The 11964-nt window shown below is 38.4% G+C and overlaps 1 protein-coding gene across 1 annotated transcript in view; it reads right to left on the bottom strand.

The window, feature by feature from the left end:
- Nucleotides 1–1210: 1210 nt before the first annotated feature.
- Nucleotides 1211–11964, bottom strand: part of CCDC169 (coiled-coil domain containing 169) — a 36662-nt gene continuing 25908 nt past the window's right edge. Inside the window, 4 exon segments of the mRNA XM_070800603.1 lie at nucleotides 1211–5860; nucleotides 8700–8752; nucleotides 8963–9031; nucleotides 9034–9061. Of these exon segments, the coding sequence (XP_070656704.1) occupies nucleotides 5780–5860; nucleotides 8700–8752; nucleotides 8963–9031; nucleotides 9034–9061 (231 nt within the window). The 3' untranslated portion in view covers nucleotides 1211–5779.

Raw genomic sequence — 11964 nt, 5'->3', positions numbered from 1 at the left:
ATGAGTATATCATTAAAAGCAAGTGTAATGATGCCAACCTTAAGGCTTACTAGGATATTTAAAAAATCATAAGAATGCTATTAGATGGTTTATGGTCTTGAGAAAATTACTTTCATACAGACAAAAAAACAAACTTCTAGAAGAAAAGCTAAAGATAAGATTGATAGCTCTTTCTTATCTATTTCATTCCCTGAAAAGTATGTGAACCATTAACTTCACAAGTTAAATATTAAAATGAAAAAAGGTAAGAAATATAAACTATCCAGTTCAGGAATCACAGATTGAATTTTGAAAGACAGCTTGATCTTGAAATCTTTTTTACTGGTCCTCTCATGGCATTCATTGTCTTCTGATTCACTGAATTACATCTTACCCTGAAATAAGATAAGCATTAATCATGATTTTTCAGTTACCATTGTGTGCAACAAAAACACTAGTATGTCACATGGGGAGAATTACCTAGTTCTCCTAGTTCCCCCAGTCCACAGTCCTTCACAGAGAAATCTCTCTATGCAGATTTTCTGTTTACTGTATAATCCTAAACAGCCATATGTTACAGCAGCTCACCAGGCTCCCCCGTCCCTGGGATTCTCCAGGTAAGAACATTGGAGTGAAAATGACAGAATAGGGACCCCCAAAAAATAATTTCCTCCTTAAAAACAATGAGACAATTTACAAAAAAAAAAAAAAAAAAAAGGTCAGAAGCAAACTTTTAGAACTCTAGAAATTAACCAAAGGCTTGCAGCAATCCTGGAGAATTTAATACATACACACACACACACCTATGGCAAAATCCAGTAAGAACACTGAACTCTGTAGCTATTTAACTCGCCCTACTCCACTCTTTCTTCAGCTCTGTGGTAAAATTCCTACGATGAAACTGACGAACTAATCCTAAAATGTATATAGAAAATAAAGGGACTCTGAACAACCAAAACAATCTTGAAAAGAAGATTAAAGGACTCACTCACTGATTTCAAAACTTTATGAAAAGTTATAGTCATCAAGACAGAATGGTACTGGCATAGGGACAGGCTTACAGACCAGTGGAATAGATCTGAGGCCTAGAAATAAATTTATATATTTATGGCTAATTTTTATTTTATTTTTTTATTTTTATTTTTTTTAATTTTATTTTTAAACTTTACATATTTGTATTAGTTTTGCCAAATATCAAAATGAATCCGCCACAGGACGGCCCAGAGGGATGGTATGGGGAGGGAGGAGGGAGGAGGGTTCGGGATGGGGAACACATGTATGGCTAATTTTTAAAAGGATGCCAAGGCAATCCGACTCAGTAAGAATAGTTTTTTCAGCAAATGATGCTAGAATAATTGAATCAGTTCAGTTCAGTTAAGTTCAGTCGCTCAGTCATGTCTGACTCTTTGCAACCCCATGAATCGCAGCACGCCAGGCCTGCCTGTCCATCACCAACTCCCAGAGTTCACTCAAACTCACGTCCATCGAGTTGGTGATGTCATCCAGCCACCTCATCCTCTGTCGTCCCCTTCTCCTCCTGCCCCCAATCCCTCCCAGCATCAGAGTCTTTTCCAATGAGTCAACTCTTCGCATGAGGTGGCCAACACATGCAAAAGACTAAAATTAGATGTATTTCACATCCTATACAAATATTCACTCAAAATGGATTGAAAAAAAGAGCTAACACTATAAAACTTAGATGAAAATATGTATAAATTCGTATGTTCTCGGATTAGGCAATGATTTATTAGACATGATACCTGAAGCACAAGCAACTGAGAAAATAAATCCTAGGAAGCCAGTAACAATTGGACTTCATCAAAATCAAAACTGTCTTCTTCAAAGAACATCATCAAGAAAGGAAAAAAACCAATAAATGGGAGAAAATATGTGCAAATCATTTATCTGATTAGGTCCAATAACTAAAAAATATAAAGAACTCTTATAATGCAACAAAAATAACACAAACAAGCTTTTTAAAATTGGCAAAGGACTTGAATAGCTATTTCTCCAAAAAAGATATACAAATGGCCAGCAAATATATGGGCACTAAATATCTAATGTGAGCCCCCGGAATCAACCTTCACAGCTCATTGCTGGAAGAACTAAGTTTCTGCAAAACTCCACTGGGGGAACTTTTAGAAGCTTGTGCCTGGTTCCCTCCAAACTTCATCTCACACACCTCTTTCCTTTGATGGTTTTGCTTTGTATCCTTTTACTGTAATAAATCTTAGCTGTGTGCACAAATAGATGCTGAGTCCTGTGAGTCGTTCTAGTGAACCACTGAACACGGGAGTCGTCTTGGGGTCCTCTCAACACAGAAGTACAGCATTTTTCAGAAGGAAGTCCTTTTCTACAATTGACTTAAATGCTTTAACTCCATTGTATTTCCATTGATTATTCATTATCTTGTACACTTCAAGTATTTATGATTACTCAAGGAAGAATAAATACATTCTTATCCATCTAGCCAAATTCTGAACAGAACGTTGCTATTCTATGAATTTCCACCAAAGAAACCTATTATACTACATGCACTTTGAGTGCCTGTGTTTGAAAAGAATTCTGATCTATAGATAGTTTATATCTTTGCTTACAATTTTAATACTGTTAAGTTTTATATGAATATATTGTCTGCGTGAGATAAGGTTATAGAAGACAAGGATTGCCTGAGTAATTCTTCTATACTTAGTACAGGACCAGAGAAAAGTGTGTGTAGACATAACCTCCTAAACTTCTAAAATATTCCTCTATTCTTTATTCATCCTAAATTATTTTTATTCACATACAAAAACATAGTTTAAATTGCATTGACACCTACATTTATTTCAGTGTCCATACTTGCTCATTAAAAGGTTCAGTTCAGTTTAGTCGCTCAGTCGTGTCCAATTCTCTGTGACCCCATGGACTGTAGCACGCCTCTGTGTAGATCGCCAACTCCTGGAGTTTACCCAAACTCATGTCCATTGAGTCCGTGATGCCATTCATCTCATCCTCTGTCATCCCCTTCTCCTCCCACCTTCAATCTTTCCCAGCATCAGGGTTTTTTCTAATGAATCAGTTCTTTGCATCACATGGCCAAAGTATTGGAGTTTCAGCTTCAACATAGGTCCATCCAATGAACACTCAGGATTTATCTCCTTTAGGATAGACTGGTTGGATCTCCTTGCAGTCCAAGGGACTCTCAAAGGTCTTCTTCAACACCACAGTTCAAAAGCATCAATTCTTCTGCACTCAGCTGTCTTTATAGTCCAACTCTCACATCCATACATGACCACTGGAAAAACCATAGCCTTGACTAGACGGACCTTTGTTGACAATGTCTCTGCTTTTTAATAAGCTGTGTAGGTTGGTGATAACTTTCCTTCCAAGGAGTAAGCGTCTTTTAATTTCATAGCTGCGGTCACCATCTGCAATGATTTTGGAGCTCAAAAAATAAAGTCTGCCACTGTTTCCACAGTTTCCCCATCTATTTGCCATGAAGTGATGGTACCGGATGCCATGATCTTAGTTTTCTGAATGTTGAGTTTTAAGTCAACTTTTTCACTCTTTCAGTTTCATCAAGAGGCTCTTTAGTTCTTCTTCACTTTCTGCCATAAGGGGGTATCATCTGCATATCTGAGGTTATTGACATTTATCCTGGCAATCTTGATTCCAGCTTGTGCTTCACCCAGCCCAGTGTTTCTCATGATGTACTCTGTATACAAGTTAAATAAGGAGGGTGACAATATATAACTTTGAAGTACTCCTTTTCCTATTTGGAACTGGTCTGTTGTTCCATGTCCACTTCTAACTGTTGCTTCCTGACCTGCATACAGATTCCTCAAGGGGCATGTCAGGTGGTCTGGTATTCCCATCTCATTCAGAATTTTCCATAGTTTGTGGTAATCCACACAGTCAAAGGCTTTGACATAGTCAATAAAGCAGAAATAGATGTTTTTCTGGAACTCGCTTGCTTTTTTGATGATCCAGCAGATATTGGCAATTTGAGCTCTGATTCCTCTGCCTTTTCTAAAACCAACTTGAACATCTGGAATTTCACAGTTCATGTTCTATTGAAGCCTGTTTTGGGGAATTTTGAGCATTACTTTGCTAGTGTGTGAGATGAGTGCAATTGTTCACTCACCCAAAAAATGCCTTTCTTTGGGGCTGGAATGAAAACTGACCTTTTCCAGTCCTGTGGCCACTGTTGAGTTTTCCTAATTTGCTGGCATATTGAGTGCAACACTTTTACAGCATCATCTTTTAGGATTTGAAATAGCTCAACTGGAATTCCATCACCTCCACCAGCTTTGTTCATAGTGATGCTTCCTAAGGCCCACTTGACTTCACATTCCAGGATGTCTGGTGAGTGATCACACCATCACGATCATCTGGGTCATGAAGATCTTTTTGGTACAGTTCTTCTGTGTATTCTTGCCACCTCTTCTTAATATTTTCTGCTTCTGTTAGGTCCATACCATTTCTGTCCTTTATCGAGCCCATCTTAGCATGAAATGTTCCCTTGGTATCTCTAATTTCCTTGAAGAGATCTCTAGTCTTTCCCATTCTATTGTTTTCCTCTATTTCTTTGCTCTGATCATTGAGGAAGGCTTTCTTATCTCTCCTTGCTATTCTTTGGAACTCTGCATTCAAATGGGTATATCTTTCCTTTTCTCCTTTGTTTTTCACTTCTCTTCACAGCTATTTTTAAGGCCTCCTCAGACAGCCATTTTGCTTTTTTGCATTTCTTTTTCTTGGGGATGGTTTTGATCCCTGTCTCCTGTACAATGTCACGAACCTCCATCCATAGTGCATCAGTCACTCTATCAGATATAGTCCCTTAAACCTATTTCTCACTTTCCCTGTATAATCGTAAGGGATTTGATTTAGGTCATACCTGAATGATCTAGTGGTTTTCCTACTTTCTTCAATTTAAGTCTGAATTTGGCAATAAGGAGTTCATGACCTGAGCCATAGTCAGCTCCTGGTCTTGTTTTTGCTGACTGTATAGAGCTTCTCCATCTTTGACTGCAAAGAATATAATCAATCTGATTTCAGTGTTGACCATCTGGTGATGTCCATGTGTAGAGTCTTCTCTTGTGTTGTTGGAAGAGGTTGTTTGCTATGACCAGTGTGTTTTCTTGGCAAAACACTATGAGCCTTTGCCCTGTTTCATTCTGTACTCCAAGGCCAAATTTGCCTGTTACTCCAGGTGTTTCTTGACTTCCTACTTTTGCCTTCCAGTTCCCTATAATGAAAAGGATATCTTTTGGGGGTGTTAGTTCTAAAAGGTCTTGTAGGTCTTCATAGAACTGTTCAACTTCAGCTTCTTCAGCATTACTGGTCAGGGCATAGACTTGGATTACCATGATATTGAATGGTTTGCCTTGGAAATGAACAGAGATCATTCTGTCATTTTTGAGATTGTATCCAAGTACTGCATTTCGGACTATTTTGTTGACTATGATGGCTACTTCATTTCATCTAAGGGATTCTCACCCACAGTAGTAAAACTAAAAGGTTAAGACAGATCATTTAATTGGATTTGTTGTTAATGGTGTAGTTCTAAGCTCTACTTGGGAACAGTATCATTTTAGCTTAGAAAATAACATCATGTTTGAGGATGAACAATATTCCTGGAACCTACCAGATATATATATAAATAGTAAATGGAGAATACAAACTTCTCTAAGTTCTCTTAACATCTGCTATTTTACATTGTTGCTATAAAAGTTAAGCTTCCAAAATATAATGGACACCTGTTTCGTGAATACCATTCACATTTGAATGTAATTAATTAGAATGGAAAGATCTAGACTTAGGTTTTCACTAGATTCTCTTTCATTTTAGGCAGTTGATCCATCTGTTTCCTTTGAGAAACTTGGTAGGAGCCAGAGGTCTGAAATACAAATAGTTGAGCATTTATCCTCTTATTTCTTGATTGCTTTCAGAGATAAGAGGAATAGTCAATTCTCAATTAACTCTTTCCTAACCAAGTATGGATACTGTATGTTAGATATAATGCTGTTGTACTACATTACAGTGTAAAAAAATTTAATATGGACTAGAAACCAAAAAATTCATGTGACTCACTTTATTGTAATATTTGTTTTATTTTATTGTGATGGTCAGGAATCAAATCTGCAATATCTCCTAGGTATGCCTGTGTATCTTTTTTTCTCCTTTCTTTCTTTTTTAATTGAAGTATAGTTGATGTACAATATTATATTGTACATCAAAATTATACAGTATTGTATTGTACTGGTGTACAATACAGTGATTGACAATTTTTACAGGTTATACTACATTTTGGGGGCTTCTCTGGTGGCTTACATGGTAAAGAGCCTGCCTGCAATGCAAGAGATCTGGGTTTGATCCCTGGGTCAGGAAGATTCCCTGGAGAAGGGAATGGCAACCCACTCCACTATTCTTGCCTGGAGAATTCCATGGACAGAGGAGCCTGGCAACCTACAGTCCATGGGGTTGCAAAGAGTCAGACACAACTGAATGACTAACACTTTCACTTCATTTTGCTGTATACTGTATAGTTATTATAAAATATCGGCTAGATTGCCTGTATAGTATTAAAAAGCAATGTCCATACTGTCCACATACCGTGTAAATTGGAAGAATCCTAAGATGTGGAAACTCAGTTTCAGCCAAAACTGTGAAGCCAGCAGAAATATAAACAGCAGACTCAGCAAACAGCTCTAGTTATCTACTAACGAATCAATTATTTATGTATTCAGCATGGAAAGAATGGCAAATCATTCATTGACCTTTCCAGTCACCATAGTATCCACATAGTCAGAACAATCTTTGACTATAAAGATTAACAATTCACTCTGGAGTGAAAATCCTTATTAACATTTATACAGGGAAACAGGATTAACATCTTCCTGGGAAGCTGTTAAAATAGGCTTTGATTGTATGTTCAGTGATCCTGTATAATCAGAGTAGGAGCTATTCCACCCAAATGATTTTTTTTTCAGATAAACAAAGCTAAAGGAGGATGGCTAAGGCAAGTAGAAATGCTGATGCCCCTGTCACAGAGGGAGGGGCTAGGGAGGTTGGAAAGAAAAACAGGAAAATAATATTCAGTTTATTGGAATTTAGAACCAATTATGTGCCAGGCATTTCACTCAGCACTTTACATACATCATATCTCCAGAGCCTCACAAATCCCTGGCAGGATACTCCAACTACTTCCCTTATACAGAGGAGGAAAGAAATCGAGGCCTCCAAAGGTCACACCACAGTAGGTACAAATCTGGGATTCGAGTCCAATTCGCAGTGACTCCAAAGTCTGTGGCCTCTCATCATCATGGCCTCATAAAGGAGAGGGCGTTTTGCTACACCTTGAAGGAGGCAGAACTGGAATGTAGGAGAAGCAGCATATTCTGAGGACACAGAGAGTGTGGTCTGAGGAAAGGCCCCTGGATGCCGGTGCAGCAGGAGGAAGCAGGGCTTCCAGCCAAGCACCCAGGACTATACAAGGTGGACTGACTGTCCATTTCATGGGCAAGAGACCATAATTTTGTCTCAATTTCCTACTTACCTTCGTTGGCACTAGAAGTCCAAGCTTGCCTTTACCCCTCACCCTGACTTTCATTCTCAAGTTGTTCTGTGCACCCCATTCTCTATTCCAATTCCCAAAGCTAACTCCCTTCCTTCCAGTCCCTTCATTGAGCCTCTGGAAACACCAAATCAGTGATCAGCTGATTACTTTTATGTCAAAACCAGCCCTCAAGGTCCTCTACCTCAGTGTCTCAGGTACCTATGTCTTGAGGACACTGACCCTCTTTTCGGCTCTTCTTCCCTGGCTATCACTCCTGAAACTCTTCAGAGCTGTATCTCAGACTATCTCTTCACCCTGTGTATTCTCCCTGATGCATGTGATTCATTCACATGGGGTCATTTACTATCTATATGCTAATAAGTTCTAAATCCATTGCTTCAATCCTGATCTTTTATTTTTTTCTCTTAGATTCATACATCCTACCCCTCTTTGGACACTTCCATTCAAATCATGCACATTGAAAACTGAATTTGCATCCTAACCTGAAAACATATATCAAAATAGTTAATAAGGATTAAATATCTAAATATCAAATATTAAGCCATATAAGTACTAAAGAGATGTGATGAATGTTATGAAACACTGAGACAAAGACAGTCTTTTAAAATATGATACAAGAAGCCATAAATAAAAGATAGGTCTGACAACATCCAAACCAAAACTATATACCAACAACATCATAAATAAAATGGAAAAGGGAATGAAAAACTGTGGAAAGTATGTGCAGTGTCTTTCATAATTCATTGACCACTTCCTGTCCTGCTGCTTGTAAGTGCACACTTTCTAGCAATAGCAGTGTGGGGTCTATCTTAGACTTCATCATGCATAGCTATGAGATAAAATGCCTTGACTTTCATGACAGAGAAGTGATAACTACTTGTTTGAATTCTAGTAATTACAAATCAAACTAAAGGAACAACTAAAGAAACAAGTACAGAAAATATAATCTTAATTTGGGAAACATATATCTTATTTTTACCTTTTTATAAAAGTTACATATTTTCTTTTTCACCTTCCATATATAGAAACTTGGTACTGTTTCTCCTTTAATTCCAACAGCTGCTTCTCTACTAAACCAAACCAATCAAAAAACCTAGAAAAGTGAAAAACATAATTTACAGTACCTCTTAAAAACTGAAGGCAAAGAAACAAAAGTTACCTGAGACATTTCAGCAGGGTATGTACGGCGCTCATTGCTGGTCCTGTGGCAAGCTTATGTGAAAGATATAAAAGTCAAGAAACTGGTATCAAAGAAGATTTACAATACTAGCAAGACCACTGCTAAGTTATGTCTCTATGCTTTTTCCAAATAGTATACAAAATGGTTTTGTAAGTATACTGGAAAATTATATAGTATGTTTTTAATAACACACCAAAAATCATGCCAGTTCCAAAGGAATTTCTTAGCATAGAAATAAAAACAAACCTTTGACTCTTGTTCCAGTCTCAGTGCATAGTCTTTCACTTGATTTTCAAGATTCCTTTTCTCTCTAATTGTTTAAGCAACGCATTTAAGGATTTCTGAAAGTATAACAATGTTTTTACATGCACTCACATTTTAAATAATATTAGGACCACCAATTTCTTCATTGGCAAATTCCTTCTATTCCATATCATTCTGTGACTTCAAAAGTCTATAATATGTACCTTTTCAGCAATAATATTTATTGTTACAATATGCCATGTACTGTGCTAAATCCTTTCTACAGATTATTTAATCCTTATTACAGCCATGAAGATGGCTAATATATTCATTTTACTGTTGAGAAAATTGCATCTGATAGAGCTTAAATAACTTGCCCAAAGGCACAGAGCTAGTAAATGGTAGAGCTGGGTTCCAGGTAATCTGACTCCAACGACAATACACACTAAATGATTACTATATGTGTGTATTCATACGATTGCTATCAGGGTAAGTACAGTGTTAGAACAGGCAGTAAGGCTTTCCCTGGTGGCTCAGTGGTAGAGAATCTGCCTGCAAATGCAGGAGACATGGGTTTGATCCCTGCTCTGGGAAGATCCCACATGCCACGGAGCAGCTAAGCCTTTGTGCCTCAACTACTCAGCCTGTGCTCGAGAGCCTGGGATCCGCAACTGTTGAGCCCACGTGCCGCAGCTACTGAAGCCAGGGCCCTCAGGAGCCCGTGCTCCACAACAACAGAAGCTCCCACTGGTGCAGATAGGGAAAAGCCCACACAGCAACGAAGACCCAGTACAGCCATAAATAAATAAATAAAAAGAGGAACAGGCAGTAAAGTTGATAATCAAGGGAACTGTGAAAATATGGCAGAGTAGAATAGTTCTGGAAACCATGACATCAACCTATCACCACAAATAGGTGAACAGCATAGAGGAGAAAAGGGTTAGCCAAGCACCAGAACAATAATGCATTACACAGATTGGGTTTAGAATGTTAATTCCGAAACTAATAACTGATCTTTCCCAATAACTCCCATTATTTCTCATATTCTGACACTTTAAATTTAAAAATCTCCAAGTCAAATTCTACACAGCTCTTGCTGGTCATGATCTGGGTCACCGAATCTATTATAAGAAACATTCAAATAGAAATGGAAGCAGCTGATTTAAATCGCCACAAAGCAAAACAAGTTATTTTAGAGCTCATACCCACCTCCTGAAATTCAGCTCATTCTCTAAAAACTTACTGATTTTCTCTTAGATACTTGCTGGTAATTATTAGAAGTGTAAAAAAATTGTATTAATGGGAATAATTAGGTCAGCTGTAACAGGACAAGTTCTAGTGTCTAAAAATAGCAGCAATGATAAAACAAATCCTTTGGAAGTGGCAATTCTCCACTGTGCATGTTTGCTTAACATCTCTGTTAAAACATGGTCAGTGATACTTCTCAGGCAGCAGTTACTTGTCTTCAAAAATTATGCACTGGTGTCCTAAGTGGTTTCCAACCCCCCACCCCCAAATACAGGCTTCCCTGGTGGCTCAGCGGTAAAGTATCCGCCTGGATTGCAGGAGATGCAGGAGACCCGGGTTCAATCCCTGGATTGGGAGGACCCCCTGGAGGAGGAAATGGCAACCCACTCCAGTAGTCCTGCCTGGAAAATCCCATGGACAGAGGAGCCTGGCGGGCTGCAGTCCATGGGGTCGCAGAGTCAGGCACGACTGAGCATGCATACATACATACATGCCTCCAAACACAAACTTGCTCCAGAAGAAAATCAATGAAAGCCCTATCAGTAGAAGAGGATAAATGGACTGAGTTCTCTACAGAAAATTAAACCCTTACGAAGTAAACCAATGCTCCAAAATAAGAGTTATTGAAGGGACAATCAAGGAGTGATGGATGTAGTCCAAAATTTTGCTACATAGACCCTTGTTCCAAGGATTCCCAGCTTTGCTTTCTGTAGTAATACGCTTCACTTACATCATTTGTTAATACATTTTTAGAGATGTAAATAGAATCTAATCATTTTTAATACTGAGTCAATGGACAAATGCACTTGAAATACTGAAAGAAATTAATTTACAAATAAACAAATGCAACGCAAGTTATTTTCATATTAATGAGATATGAATGAGATACACTCCAAAACTCTAGAAGCTCAAACAAGAAATGTAGATAGGAAATAGATGAATTCAAGAGCTGAAGGAAAATATCTGAGCAATTAATAAGAGGCAAGGTAAGATAACTGGGGAGGAGAAGACAATGGCACCCCACTCCAGTGTTCTTGCTTGGAGAATCCCAGGGACGGGGGAGCCTGGTGGGCTCCCATCTATGGGGTCGCACAGAGTTGGATACGACTGAAGCGACTTAGCAGCAGCAGCAGCAAGATAACTGGGGAAGGTCCTGGTTAGAGAAGGCTTAGGATGCTAAGTTCAGGAGTCGAAACACCACAGCTATTGAAAGTTATTAAAGAAGTGATATGATGAAAGCAGGGGTTTAGGAATATTAATCAAGTGGTAGTTTCTACAATAAAAGGATGATTTCTGTTATTTGTCAGTGTGGGTTTGCAGTTTTAACCTTTGAAGCTTAAGTATTTTCCATCTGCTTTCTCTGTGTTAAGACTGTATCTTGGTGCTATTCCAATGACGATCTGATTCCTTGTCTCCCAATTTTACAATTCATTCCTTTATGCAAAAAATATTCATCAAGCACCTCCTGTGTGTCAGGCATTGTGCTGGGGATTCCACAGTGAGACTGACAAGCCCAGACCCTAACCTCATGAAGCTCAGAGTCTAATAGGGTGCCTAGAAGGTGCTTTACACTGGTGAATGTTACACCCAAGCTTGAGGAGAATCTGTATTCTGCTGTAGTGGGATGGGACATTCTATAAATGTCAACAGATTGAGTTGACTGATGGTGCTATTCGGATAAGCTATTGAGTATTTTTATTGATTTTTCTGCCCTCTTGATTTATCAATTACTGACAGGGCGTGTTAAGTCTCC

Source organism: Bos indicus, chromosome 12, assembly GCF_029378745.1.
Source record: "Bos indicus isolate NIAB-ARS_2022 breed Sahiwal x Tharparkar chromosome 12, NIAB-ARS_B.indTharparkar_mat_pri_1.0, whole genome shotgun sequence".
NCBI classification, from domain to species: Eukaryota; Metazoa; Chordata; class Mammalia; order Artiodactyla; family Bovidae; genus Bos; species Bos indicus.
This window is presented reverse-complemented; position numbering and strand designations above follow the sequence as displayed.